This window comes from Martes martes, assembly GCF_963455335.1.
Source record: "Martes martes genome assembly, chromosome: 6".
Classification (NCBI taxonomy): domain Eukaryota; kingdom Metazoa; phylum Chordata; class Mammalia; order Carnivora; family Mustelidae; genus Martes; species Martes martes.
In genome coordinates, this window is record NC_137893.1 from 76,988,627 (window position 1) to 77,004,065 (window position 15,439).

Below are 15,439 nucleotides of genomic sequence, written 5' to 3' on the forward strand. Positions count from 1 at the left end.
ACCATCAGTTTGTTCTCTATAGTTAAGAGTTTATTTCTTAGGGGCACCTGGGTGGCTCAGTCAGTTAAGCGTCTGCCTTTGGCTCAGGTGACAATCCCAGGATCCTGGGATCAAGCCTCACATTTGGTCTCCCTGCTTAGTGGAGTCTGCTTCACCTTTTGACTCCTTAGTGGAGTCTGTTTCTCCTTTTGTTTCATATTTTTCAATGCCAGCTTGTGCTCTCTTGATTGTGGTGAATAATGTTTTTAATGTATTGTTGGATTCAGATTTGCTAATGTGGGAGGAGGAGGGGTTGCTAGTATTTTGTTGAGGATTTTGCATTTATTTTCATCAAAGATATTGTCCTGTGGTTCTCCTTCTGTGTGTGTGTGTGTGTGTGTGTGTGTGTGTGTGTGTGTGTTGTATCTTTATCTGACTGTGGTATCAGGGTAATACTAGATTCATAAAATGAATTTGGAAATTTTCTTTTCTCTCCTATTTTTTGGAATAGTTCAAGAAGATTAAGTATTAACATTTTTCAAAATGTTTGGTAGGATTGCCCTGTGAAGCTGTCTGGTCCTGGACTTTTGGTTGTTGGGAGTTTTTTGACTGCTGATTCAGTTTCAGATATTTTATATTATAAACACGTAGGATATATCATAAAATATGCATGATGAATTATACCCTTTATATGAAGAAGGAACTGAAACTCCATCAACCTTTAAAAACCACTGTAAATATAATTTTCTAATTAATTAATATGTATATGTGTGATAGTGGTGTTATATTTATTCCAGTTATTGAAATTTAGGGAGGATGGTTTTAATACAGAAAAAAGAAAAAAGGGAGAGAAAAAGAGGGAAAGCAAGCAAGCAAGCAAGAAATTGATATCTAACCCTAAATCTAAAAATTTTACATTCATCATATATTTTCAATTTAGTTTAAAATTTACCTTTTAATGCAGAATTAGCATTAGTTATTTGACAAATGGTTGCTATGTATTTAATAATTTTTCCACAAACTAAAAAGGTAACTGGAAATACAATCAGGTATTTCCTCTGTAACAATTCTTATTTTGAAGAATCTAGTTTTGTTTTTTTTGTTTTTTTTTTCCTGTCTCTATCCTGTTTATATCTTGCATTTTTTTCCTGTATCTGTGTCAGAGAAATAGGTAAACTTTTATTTTCTTGTTTTCTCAAATACTTTGACTTGTTATTGATTTATATGACCAATGAACTTACTTTTTAAAATAATTACCTTTCCTTTTGACAGGTTTATGTTTAATTATTTCCCCTGGTAATATGTTGGTTTTTTCATAGAGATAGAATTCATCATCTAGAGTAGCATTTCTCAATGTAATAGTGTTTGGATCTGTAAGATATTTAAAATCCTCTCAGGTGATCTGAAACATTTTACATATTAATACTCGGCCATTACTTACCTTTGTCACTCTCGTTTTTTTTCACAAGTATACAGTGGAATTCTCTAAAGGCTAAATGTCATGTGAGAATATCATCACTCTTATGATTAAGGAGTTGTTTGCTTGAGGATCCTTGTGTTTAAAAAAGAAAATCTATTTTAATTTCTATTCAATTAATTGTCAATAGACATAATCCACCAAAAAAATGCTTTCTGGAGTCCTCAATCTTGAAGATTGTAAAGGGTTTCTGTAACCAAAAATTTGCAAACTACCATTATGGAGAATAAGAAATGAGACAAGATGAAATTGCTTGTTGAGAATGGTAAATCTGTAATTTTTAGTATAAAATTTGCTAATTCATACATCAAATCCATGTAGGGGCATCGGGGTGGCTCAGTCAGTTAGATGTCCGTGTTGGGCTCCCTGCTTGGAGGGGAGCCTGTTCCTCCCTCTCCCTCTGCGGTTCCCCTTGCTTGTGAGCTCTGGCTCTCTCACTGTCTGTCAAATAAATAAATAAAATCTTTTTTAAAAGTAAAAAATAAAAATAAAAATACATGCAATTATACACCATACCTATCATTGAAATGAGACTAGGCTCCATATTTTTTCATGTTCTTAGAATTCCCCTCCAGTCAAATTTTAATTAGTGTTCATATCAATGCTATATAAATATATATCCACATATATCCATACATGTTTTTATGTTATACAAACACGCACACACACAGTATCCTTAATGCCAACATATTGGCTGTTTAAGTTATATCTGTTCTCAGCCTCATAGAACCAAAGCTACCCTTGACTCCATATAGACAAAGACTAATCTCCTGGACTTTCCTAAAGTCCTGTCCTGCTCTGACTCTCTTTTTGATCCATGCTGGAGATCAGACTTGGAACTCAGGAAATAATTTCAGGCAAAGGGAAAAGAGAATTTCTGGATTTTTTTCAGGGCATTACACTCTGTCACAGAATAACACACACACACACACACACACACACACACATTATATTTATAAATGTATATGTTTATAAATTTATATACATATTTTTAAGAAGTGGAACAGACACTTATGTGAAATGAGGCAGATTGTGGAACTCAGACAAAGTCCTTCAGTTAATGAGAAGATCCAAGCACTGCTTGAAAATACAAAATTTAGACCTCTTTATCATGATAATTTTATTGTTTTCATAAACTAATAGTTCTCTAAGAACCCCTGTGTCTGTAGCCTTAATTCAATAAGTATAAAAGAATTATACAAAAGCCAGACTTTGACGTCAAAATGTTTAAAAGATTGAAATGATAGCCACAGAGACAAGACCTCCCATGTGACTCTGTTATAGTAGAGATGTCTGAATTTGATAAGAGAATGGATTCACTAATTCTTGTGATTCCTTAAATCTAAGTTTTTCTTAAATCTAAGTTTCTATATAAGTAAAGGATGGAGTCTACAATTTGAAAGTCAGGATAATATTTTCATTTTTAATTTTTGGAATATGATTGCCTAAATTACAGTGTTTAGGCAAACAGAACAGATGTATTTTTCTCTTCATTGTCATTATCATTTTTAAATACTGCTAAGTAACCCTTCTATTCATACCCCCTGAAGGAGAATGGATTTTTGTAAAAGGGACACTCCTTCATTTCTGCTCTGCACAAGTTCATGGTTCATGAACCCAACAATATAAGGCATAGGTTCTATGATCAGAGAGAACTGGGTTTAGGAGGCCATCATCATCAAGGGGTGGAATGGCACAGTGATTAATAATGCAATCTCTAGTGCCAGAATGCCTGAGTTGGAATCCCAGTTTTCCCCTCTAACTAACTCTGGGCACTTGAATCTCTCGGCCTTCAATTGTCCTAAGTACAAAATGGGAAGAGTAATAGTACCTCTTCACAGATTTGCCAAGGAGGTGAGATATGTTATTCTCCAGAAAGTGCTTAGAACAGTGGCTGGCACATAACAGAAATAATATTTGTGAAATATATATAGATCCTCATTCAAGTGGCTCTGATTCAGGTAGATTGCGGTGTGTGGTTCAGTCCTGCCACTTAACTCACTCTGTGGCCGTGGACAGCACTTAACCTCTCTCTGCCCCCTCTGTACAGGAGATTCAAAGTAAAAGGACGTATCTCACAAAGGAGTTGCCAGAACTGAATGTGCTAACACATATGAAATAATAAGACAGAGAAGATGGTGTTATGAAATGTTAAATATCATGGTTATCATTAAAAATGACCTCTCAGCTCACTCAGTTTTGCCTATTACCTCAATGCATGTCACTTCTAAACTTTCCAGACATCCTGCATTCTGTCTTTCTTCCTATTAGACACTTGCAATTTCATGACCAGCCAACACCACAATTGAACTCCTAGGAAATGAAACTTCTCATCATCCCCAGCTAATGAGTGCTTCCTGGGATTTCTTTGTTGCTGGGAATGGCACCATTATCTTCCTCCAAACTGGAAAAAAAAAAAAAAAAGCATAATGTTATCCCTTGTATAGTAAGCTTTTGCATTCACATGTACTCAATCCCATTTAACTCTACCTACAAAGTCTCATTTACAGCCGACTCCTTCAGTGACTTCCAATCACAGAAATCATTTTTTCTATGTTGACTATTAAAATACATTCCCAATTTCTTTCTCTGAATTCATTCTCTCATATTCTAGTCTTGTTATTTTTACAAAGTACATTAAAATACTATTTCCCTCTTGAACAATTTTTAGATGAAAAGATACCATTTATTAGGGGATATGTGCAGAAAAAATTCATTGTGCTCTAAAATTATACAAGGCATACAAATCATTTTTTAAAAATCAGTGTTTTAATGGCTGTGATGTTTCAATGATAAGATATGGGTAATTCTTCCTTCCCTTCCCTTTCACAAATAGGATGCAGGTTTACTCAGTTTATCACAGAATCCCAAGGCCTCTAACTCAACTCATCATCTGATTCTGCTTCCCAGTCATTGTCCTTAGGTTTAAGAACCTTTGTCTTCCCTATTTGACTTAGAAGCTGCACTGTCCAGCTCAGAGACTTTTAAGGCAACAAATACCAAATTATTCATTCTTAGCAGCTTGAATTGTGTATTCTTCGGACGCATGTGGGGTATCTGCACAGATCTGACCCTAAAAACTGATGAAAGTAAAACTTTACATTCCCTATTCTTGTGCAAATTTAAGAAAAAATCAAAACATCTCTCCTATTCATTTCCAAGATTGGATGGCTTTATCAATGTTTCTATCAATATTTCTTGCCTTTTTCCACATCTCATCTTAAATATATCTCCTCAAGTCAACCTTCCAAGGGATGATAATAAAAATAAAATATAGATTAGACTTCCTTCATAAAATATTTTCTTGACTGTCTCTCCCAAAAAAGCAGGTCACTCCTTAAAATTCCATTGGCACTTGTTGATATTTCTTTATGGTAATGACTATAACTTTTTTAGAGTCAAGTATTTGTTTTATCCAAACCACACACACCTAATCAATGCACAAGTTATCAAAGTAAATGAACTGTAAGGATGTTATTTCTTTTTTGTATTCTGGGCCGTGACAATCCCAATACATTCATTTTCCTTAGTTCAGTAAATTTCTGCTCCTGTTAAGTTGCACACACAGAGACTGCATCTCTATAGCAACTGCCCTGGGTTTGCAGTGTGTCTTCTTGTGCTTCTGTTTTCCCTGCTAGCCTGAGCCATTGACATGTGACTCACTTCTTACCAGCTTTTATCACTTGTAGCTAGTTTATGCTGGGTCAGAGTACAGAATTTGGAAAAGAGAAGCAGCTAAGGTTTTTATTCTACCCATATTTATTTCTCCAGCAATAACAAATAGATCCAGGGAATAAGTATCTTAGTCTTAAGTGTGCTATAACCTACAAAAATAAAATCTATATTTCTTGTGTACAAGAACCTGGCGTTATTTTATTTTTTAAACATTGTCCATAAAAACTAGCAGATTCTCGCTACGCAATGAAAATATAACTATTATTTGACTTCTAAAAAACTCTGATATCATTTAAAAAATACCATTATTAAGTTATTTCAAAATATCATGTACCCATTTGTACCTTTTCTTTATTTGTAGCTGCTAACTGGGCAGTTTAAGACCGTGACTATTTACTCCAATATTTAATTGAGTTATGCTTATATTGAAGTATTTCTAAACTAATCAGGTTGAAATTGTAATAATTCACTGCTGCAGACCAAGTGGATGCTCCAGTCCACAGTTCAGTGACACTGCCAAGGGCAGGAGCAAGGAATGCTCAGACTGAGGAAATCATGAATGCCATGAACTAAGTTCTTGCATGAAGTGAAGCCAGTTTGTGACCAACATACATGAGATCCAGATGCAGAGAGTAAGCTGTGGCGGGAGATATAGTGGTTCTTGCCTGATTTAAACTCTGCTCTGGGGGCTTCTGGATGGCTCAGTCTTTAAGCATCTGCATTCTTCTCAGGTCATGATCTCAGGGTCCTAAGACCAAGCCCCGTATCTCGGCTCCTTGCTGGGCAGGAAGCCTGCTTCTCCCTCTCCCAGTCCCTCTGCTTGTGTTCCCTCTCTCTCTGTGTCTCTCTCTGTCAAATAAATAAATAAAATCTTTTTTAAAAATAAAAATAAAAAAAAAGAAACTCCGCTCCAGGCTGACAAGAAAAAAAACAAAAAAGAAAAAAAAAATGGCTGTTTTGGGGTCTGTCTTTGCTTCTGAGTCCTGATATGACTTTTTCCCCCAAGGTTGTTAATTAAAGAATAAAATTTTAAATAAATAGTTTAAAAATATTCACTGTAAAAAATGCTAGTAATTTTATTTATTTTTCCCATTTTGTTATTTTACATAATAACATCTCTTCCTAAAGTTCACATTTCTTTCTTATTAGAGAAAATTTGCATACTGACCTATTTTACCCCTTTCCTATTTATTAGTGAGCAGCTGGTGTGCAAAATCTGCATAAATGATAGAAAACCAACCCTCTTTCAAGTTATTACAAATGCTAAAAAGTTGATGTAAATATTTAAAGATCATTTAATTGTATTATGTTAGAAATATCTCTGACCTAAAATTTCTTCCACATTATTCTATATGTGGGTTGTACACAAGACACCAAGTAATGCACATAGTGTGCCTTAAGAGTCATTGTTTATGTATTTGAGCTTCGGTTCAACTTTTAATGTCTTTTAATTGCCTCTGTAATCGTCAAAAACTGAAATCTATAATCAGGGGCACCTGGTGGCTCAATGGGTTAAAGCCTCTGCCTTCGGCTCAGGTCATGATCCCAGGGTCCTGGGATCAAGCCCCGCATGGGGCTCTCTGCTCAGCGGGGAGCCTGCTTCCTCCCTTCTCTCTCTGCCTGCCTCTCTGCCTACTTGTGATCTGTCTGTCAAATAAATAAATAAAATCTTTTAAAAAAAAATCTATAATCATTCTACTAATAAAATATGTGGGTGGGTATTTTTTCAGGATCCAGCTTGTGGATATGAAGCTATTTACCTCAAATTTCCTAAATTCCAGAAGCACTGGTGGTTTGGGCAAGGCGGTTTAGGAGTCAGAGAGGAGAAACACGTTTGGGAGTCACTGCTGGCCCTTCTTTCCATAGCCAGCCTTTGCCAGCCTCCTGACCACAGCCCAGCATGGTATCCATTTCCTCCCTACCTTCTCCCCGTCAGAGAAATTGCCTTATTTGTCAGGAAGTTTTTGTTCATAGAGACACTAGATGCTGAGCTCATAGAGTAAGATATCCTATGACTCAGGAATCTTTAAATACAAAATTTCCTCTTTGGGAAATCTGGAAAATGGACTGTGGATTGATGTGTCCTTTCTTTACTCTCTAGGAGAAGATTTGGAAGATGTATCAGCTTCAAAGAAAGCTAAAGGTGAGCTTGTGATCTTCAGTATATATATGAATTTTCTCTTAAGGTTACGTGTAATGTTTAGTCTTTTTTATTAAACTATTCTTGATCTAGTCCTCATCTTTTCCTAAGTAATGTTTAGATGGTAGGCCTATTTTTGAAACAAAGAGATTTTTTACATTGTTTGGAAAAAACACATATATATATGCATGTCTGCACGTATTGAAGGAACTAATTAGACACTGGTTTATTTAAAAGTAATTATTAGATGCATGTATTGTCCAATTTGCTTACAGGAAAAATATTTCAAAATTATCATTTTGCAAGAATTTGGGGGATGCTATTTAACAGGAAGAGGACCACACTAGTGTTCAAAGATGAAGTTGCATATTTTTTTAAAGATTTTATGTGTTTATCAGAAAGAGAGAGCGTGAGAATGCAAGAGTTGGGGAGAGGGGCAGAGGGAGAGATAGAAGCAGACTCCCCACCCAGCAGGCAGCCCCCATGCGGGACTAGATCCCAGGACCCTGAGACCATGACCTGAGCCAAAGGCAAACATTTAACTGACTGAGCCACCCAGGCATCCCTGATGTATTTTTATTAAGAAAATTTGAAATAATTTGCCTATACTAATAGTAATGACATAGAGAAAGGGAGGGAAGGAAGGAGGAAAGAAAGACAAACCTCAGAAAAATATGCCACAACCAGAAGCATAATCTTGAGCAAGTCTTTCAGACTAAATTTGTTTGTCTGTATTGTAAAGATTTCAACTAATTTGATGTGTGTGTGTGTGTGCGCACACGTGTGTGTGTGTTTTCCCTGAAAGGTTTCCTGGCTCTCTAGTTTGTCTTGTTATATAATAGATATTTTCTATTCCACTTTCAAACTTTCCTGTACACAATAGAGTTTACCTAAGAGCTAGTCTTACCATAAAAATATAAGCACTATATTAGTGCCCCGAATTAATTAACAGTGTAGAAAATAGTGCTTTGAGGAAAGACACAAAGGAATGGACACCTGAGTCTTATGAAATGATTTCCACTTAACAAGACAGTTTTTGAATACTGAATTTTTAGGTTTTTTTAAAAGTTGAATTATTAAAAAGAACTCAATATTTTTTAGCATTTAAACTATTGCTGAGATTCTCAAACTATTTTATGTATAAATCTTCTGACCAAACAACAACAACAACAACAACAACAAAAATGAGAAAAACAACAACTTCTGGCAATCTTGTTAGAATGGAATAAATCTGGGTTGGAACCTAAGAACTACCTTTATATCGGTCTCCAAGTAATAGTGAAACTCTTGGTATGTGGATCACACTTTGAGAGGAAAGGTCCTTAAACTCTTTTAGAACCTGATGAAATCTAAAACCTAACTTTCGATGAAACACACACACATATTCCCATCTTCCTAACATTTCAGGGATTTATAAGAAACCACCCCCGCCCCAAACCCCAAATATGGACACCAGCTAGGAACTTTTAACTTGGAGAAAGAGGTTCAAAAACATGAGTTCAATTTATCCAGCACTGGATAAATACATGCTATATATCACTACAGCAGAGAAATCCTTGAGCCAGTTGAGAAAAGGGAAGGATACAGGACACCAGTCTGCTGATGTTCTTTCTTGGCAGGAGTGATAAAAAAAACTTAAGTCCCTCAAAAATCTAGAATGATCTTGACTGTAATATTCATCCTTCAGCCAGCTCACTGTTACCATATTATAACTCTGAACATCAAAGTCCTCTCCGAAGAAAGGAATGTGTGTCAACTAGCTCTCCTCCACTAACATCCAACACATCAGCACCCATTCTCCTATTTGAACAACTGCCAGTCAAACACCACAATCTTTTCTTCCACTGGATCCTCTTCTGCCACTGGCTCTTACCTGTAAAATGTTACTGTGAGAGAGTGGCAGAATCTGAATAAGAACCTGGTATATATTATAAGAGGAGCATTAACTCCTGCTTCTATCATGCACCTGTTTAGACAGTTTCAGTTCCGTACATATGTGTGTGATAGCTGGGAATGTACTCATTATTTACTTTCATATTTTTGTATCCACTAGAAGCTGAAGACGTGTCTTCCACAAAGAGGCAAAAAAGTAAGTTTTATAATAATAAAAAAAGTGATAATTATCACATTAAAACTGTGGGATCATTCTCTATTAAAGGAGGTGGGTATAAATTGACACTTTAAGACTCTTAAGAAGACCAGTAGTAGAAGAAAAAGATGTTTGGCACAGACATGAAGAATAACATTAAAGTCAGTCATTTATATTTCCAAAAGAAGTTCATCCCTTTTTGTGGCAGGCAACAGGCACGTGTTTGGAAGAATTACAACGTACTGATTGAAGTGGCAGTTTTGCAAAACGTTCTACGTGGCTCTGACCCTGAACACTCTAACTGAACCTCTTCTTCAATGTGTGTTACTGTCTGCTTTGTAAGAAGACTGCTGAAGTGATATGCTGAACCTCTTTATATCAAAAAGAAAAAAAAATGTAGAAATAGGACTCAACAATTCAATGGCTTAGAAACTCACTTCTAAGATGGAAAGTTTTTGGTTTTTCCAGCTATATGGGCAGGCTCTTAATATTCAGTCTTTAGGATTGTTGATTTTAGAATGCAATCAACATTCATGTGCAGTTACAAAATTCAATATCCAAGATTCTCATTATTCCGGTACTTACAAATTAGACATTTTCCTTCAAATGGAAGGCAATACATTTTGCGTTCCCATTTGCATTAAAGTCATTGCTAGTCAGACTAAAGGAAGCAATGTTTGAAATAGATATAACAGAAGCTTATTTCACATGATTTTGGGTTTTTTTTTTTTTTTTTTAGATTTTATTTGGTTTTTTGAGAGAGAGAGAAAGAACACAAGGGATTGGGGGGTAGGGGCAGAAGGAGAGGAAGAAACAGGCTCCCCACTGAGCAGGGACCCCTACTAGGGCTGGATCCCAGGGCTCTGAGATCATGACCTGAGCCAAAGGCAGATGCATAACCAATTGAGCCACCCAGGCACCCCTCAGATAATGATTTTAAAGTAACGAATAGACATTTATCTGAGGAAATGGCTTCAAAAACATTCTCTAGATTCTAAATGTTTCTTTAATGTATTTCTGCAGGAAATTACTAAAATGCCCACTACAATAGCAAATGCCTCCTACTCTGCATTAATACTTGATTCATTAAACAAATATTAAGTGCCTACTGTGTTTCAAGTTCTGCATTAGATGCCTGGACCATAGCAGCAGGCAAGAGGGTTAGTCATTATAACCCCTCTCACCATCATCTTGTGAGAAATATGGGGAAATAAGCAGTCTTTACAATACCTTTCAATATTATTGCAAAATCTATAAAATCGAACTGGGCATATTTCTGGTTTAAACAGTAGTTTCCTAATTGTTAATCTACCGGTAATAAATTTGTGGTTATGTCACATAAACAGCTGAAATATTTTATTTTATAAATAAATATTAAAACATAATTCAAAAACCATCATACGAAAAGATAGGTGGATTGTATCAAGTCAAGTTTCTGTTTGGAATATCATACTATAGTTTTGCAAAGATGTCACCGTTGTGGGGAAACTGAGTGAAGGATATATGGGAATCTCTGTATTATTTCCTACAACTGCATGCAACTCTATACTGATCTCCAAATAAAAAGTTTAAATAAGAATAAATGAATGAATAAATCAATTTAATATTTTTAATAAAAAAGTTATCAAATATTTAAGTTCAACTGGGGGGTTTATAGTAGGAAAAAAAATTCCTATTTTCATCTTACTATAAAGTAGTTCTATAGTCTGATACTCCTGAGTCTTTTATATGAGCTCTAAGATTTGCTACTGTGATGATATTTTCATTAATAGCTATCAACATCAATTAAGTAGATGTGTCAGAACTGTGCCCATGTCTGGTAAAGTTCAACTGGAAGGTAGCTTGTCTCTGCTAGACTCTTCAGCTAATTCAGGAATTAGCTCATTCCTAATAGCTAATAGCTATTAGCGATTCCTCTTGAAGCAGCCCAGCTTTATTGCCATCCATGTCAGTAGCCCATCGAACCTCCAAGCACTCACAACCTTGGGGGTTGGGGCAGGTTTTGTTACTGCCTCTCCCTGAAGCTAGAACTAAATAATAATAGTAATAATAATAATAGTAATAATAATTCTGGATGAGTTGAAGTAGAAAGGAAAGAACTAAATTTGAGATTTCTCCAAACTACTTTGATCCATGAAAATGAGTGATTCAAGTCAGCTGACACCCAGGGAGATGAAATCAAAATAATCTCTTGTTGCTTTCTTTAGCTGTTTTCTACCCATGCTTTGCTTTATTCTGCTTCATAAACCCTTGGGCTCGTATGGATTTGGCCAACTTACCATATTCCACATAGTAATCGCTTCAGCAGTCATTCTCTCTCCTAGACATTGGGGAAAAGTGGTTCATTAACAGATGTCAAATAGATGAAATGGAAAACACTGAAGAGTCAGTAGGTGTCCATGACTGGAAAAGCGAAAGTCACCATCTCTTAACAAAGTTGCTACCTGAGAGTAGGACGGGCACTGGCAGCTCAAGCTCATACCCACTGTGCTACCCTGCCTTGCTTGTCTTTAACACCTTTACTGGGTTGCTTTCTGCTCTGGAGGCAGAGTTGCTATCTGGAAGCATTAATAAAAAGTAACTATGCCATCTCAGGAGAGCACTTGCCTCCAGACTGAGAGTGGAAAACCTCAAGACTCCAGGAATCACAAGGCTCTCTGTGGTTTTATTAAAACACGGAAAGAAAAAAAGTCAGTTACTTTGCATATGGATAAGCTCAGGCTTTAAAATCTGTTACTATCTAACACTTTTTCTGAGTGCAGTGCACATCAGTAGAGTCCTATAATGTAAGTACTTGAACTTTTTATGCCAGATCATTTTTATTATCACTTATTAAGGGCTTATTATGTGCCGGGAAAGATTTCAAGTGCTTCACATATATTTACTGATTTAATTTCCACCACATTTCTAGGAAGCTTTTGTAATTGTTTTTGATTTTACACATGAGGAATCTAAGAGGCAATGAGATTTATTAAGTTTCTGGTTATTGTCAAGGCTATAGTAATGGAAGAACCCATGTCCACCTACACTGTATCTGTCTGTGTCTCACCATTGTTATTGTATTCTGCTTGTTTTAACAAGTTTTCATGCTCTGTTCCATAGGCCCCATCAGTTTCTTCCAATGTGTCTACTTGGATGGATACAATGGCTATGGATTTCAGTTTCCTGTCACTCCTGCACACCGTCCTTCAGAGACCTCTGACCATCCAAGTTCTCCAGGACAGAAGCAACAAGGACAATAGACACACGTGTAGGCCCTTACAAGTGCTTTAAGACTTTGAAAATAGGATCTTCTGTTTGTCTGCAGTGGCATAGGCAATTGAAATCATGAATCTGAGGAATTTCTCTGAAAATGTTTTACTCTTCTGCCTGGTCTAGAGAGAAAGGGTGGGCAAAAGGAATGAATGATAAGCAAACATATTGAAAGATCTGGCACTCAAGAACCTGTTATTTGTGTTTGTTGCTAGGCGTGGATGCTTATATTTTTCTATTTCTACTCATTGTAGAGTTGCTCACAGGTTAATTTAAAGTTTCCTTAATAATGATATTTTAAACATAACTGACACAATTACAAAATGGAATTCTGATTTCAGTTAGGTATACTTCTAAATGACAACACAGACTGTGCTTTTAATTTAAAGAGTATAAGAGCTACTCTTTATAGGAGTACAAAACTACTCTTTATCATGTAGCTCTCTAAACACAATTTGCCCACCAAGTTGATGTTCAATAGTTTGATTTTATTTATGTCTCTTTCTATTTTAGCTGTGATAATGCTCTAAGAATGGGTAATAGTTGAACCAAGAAGTGCTGTAAGTTCCTTGTAATGCTCCTTTAGGTAGAATTCAAAATATCTCTGAACTTTGGACATGGTAAGATGGAGTAGAAATGTTTGATAAATCTTATCTTTAAGATTTGTCTTGAATTACAACTAGGACATTACTCCAGTGGAAATACACCATCCAATTAGGCAAGTCTGATGAATCATTTGTTTAAAATAAAAGCAAATGAGATGTAGTATTTTCAGATTTCTCCAGACTATGCCCTAATGAAAATGTCACCTGGATGAAATTTTAGATCAGTCACTAAATTCGGGTGACAGTTGCAAAAGTATTTAATTCCACTTTAATAGGATCATTCTGTACAGTTAAGTACATTTTCTTTCTCAAAAGTATATATATATATACACACACACAAACACACATACATAAATGAATGTCATCAAAATTAAAGAAATGCATTTTAAACACAAGTGCTTCATGAGATGTCTTACTTGATTTTTAGGTAAGTGGTTATCAATGTCAATGAAATGAATGACAGTCTTTAACTTACTTGATGATGCATCACTGGGAATGACTATTTTGGTTTTGTCATCTTTTTGTCTCCTGGTGATATGAACAATTACGTTCTTTACCACATTTTTCTACCTATGTTAAAAGTTATGCCAATGTGACCTTTATCATGTTTACAGTTGCAACTCAACCTATGACAAATTAACTCAGGAAATAAGTTATCTTTTCTGGAATTGTAATTGCCCTCTTGAGGGGTAGTCAGAGCCAATACTAGCCAAGTGATTTATTTAAAGGACTGCAACTATCTAAGTTCTTTATTCCAATTTAGAACACTGTTTTACTAAAATATCATTAGGCTAGGACATCAGTAACACATTCAGTATTAATGATGGATTTTCAGTGACTTTGGTGAGAAGAGTTGGTCCCAGGCACATGCTGGAGTGTGCTAACTCACACCACAAAAGCCAATGTTATAATGAACCAAGATTAATGACACTCTGTTGGGGGGACTTGGAGTATATACCCTCAGGACTGACCAGATGGTATCATCTTGCCTCCCCCTTTCATATAGTAATGGAAACTTGTAGGAAAGTGGATAAAGTTTATTGCTCAACTGCTCCTACAACTTGTCTGATTTAATGAAGAAAGGCAAATATGGCAGTTTTTTAGATCTCATATGATTTATCCATTCTTATATTCAATGGATATTTACTGAGTACTTACTTTTTCTAGGGCACTATGTTAGGCATTGGACTGTTTAAGAAAAATATCAGAAATAAATTCTATTCCCAGTGTTGTCCCGACACATGTGTGCCCTTGGAACATTTCCTAAATGTACTATGCTTGTTTCCCTATCTGTGAAATAGGGATCAAGACAAACAACCTTATACCTCACAGATGTACTGTGGACAATGACAATATATCTTAATACAAATATAATGTCAAAATAAATTTCTGAAATGATTTATTTTGGATGTGGCACTAATTTTTCCTCTGAGAGCTTTTCTATATTATATCATTGTTTCTTTCTTTGTCATTATGAAAACTATTTAATAAAAAGTTAAAAATTGATAATTTGTTGTCATTGGAATTTAAACAAACCAATTAAGATGTAAACAACATTAATGATGATTGTAAAGGTTTATCTGCTTAAAGATACAATGATGATAGCACTTGAAAAACAATAACTAAACTCTCATCTGTTTGAATGATTCCATCAAATAAAATATTTCTAGTCCTTTCAAGTTTGTGCTTTACATTTTAAAAGAAAAAGATAAATGGTTGGGTTAAAAAGGTTTTTGTCTTTAACAGGGCACTTACAATTCACTTCATAAAGTCATAAATATGTAAGCATTTAATAATTGTTTTAGTCCTCCATTTTGTCCAATTGGTATGAGCTACCCATCCCAACCATATGCTCTTCCTCAAACTTCACTTTCTCTTGGTAGATGATGGTCTATAGAAAATTAATAACTACCTGAGGTTTTTATTTATGTTTAGTTTTCATAAAGTCTGATAAATCATCTTTCAAAAGGGACAGGTCTTTTTCAGAATATTTTCCATGGAAAGCCCCTGTTTATTGATTCATTCTGGTATATCCCTGTAAAAACTCATAGAAATTTTTGGAAACTGAAGCTGTATTTTCTTGAGTTATTTTACTGGAAGAAGGCAAAGAGAATAATGAATGTTATTGCTGATGGAAAACTCAGGGACCATCTAGCTCACCTGGCACATGGAGAAAATAAACCTAATCCCTAGAGAAAGGCATACATTTGCTAAAAGTTCAC

General features: G+C 35.4%; 1 protein-coding gene across 2 annotated transcripts in view; it reads left to right on the top strand.

The window, feature by feature from the left end:
• TRDN (triadin) overlaps positions 1-14,894 on the top strand; it is a 391,091-nt gene extending 376,197 nt beyond the window's left edge. For both annotated transcript variants that reach the window (XM_080806278.1, XM_080806279.1), the window contains 3 exons: positions 7,233-7,274; positions 9,325-9,360; positions 12,463-14,894. In XM_080806278.1, the coding sequence (XP_080662404.1) occupies positions 7,233-7,274; positions 9,325-9,360; positions 12,463-12,602 (218 nt within the window). In that variant the 3' untranslated portion in view covers positions 12,603-14,894. The remainder of the gene's footprint in view (positions 1-7,232; positions 7,275-9,324; positions 9,361-12,462) is intronic.
• The last annotated feature ends 545 nt before the right edge of the window (positions 14,895-15,439 follow it).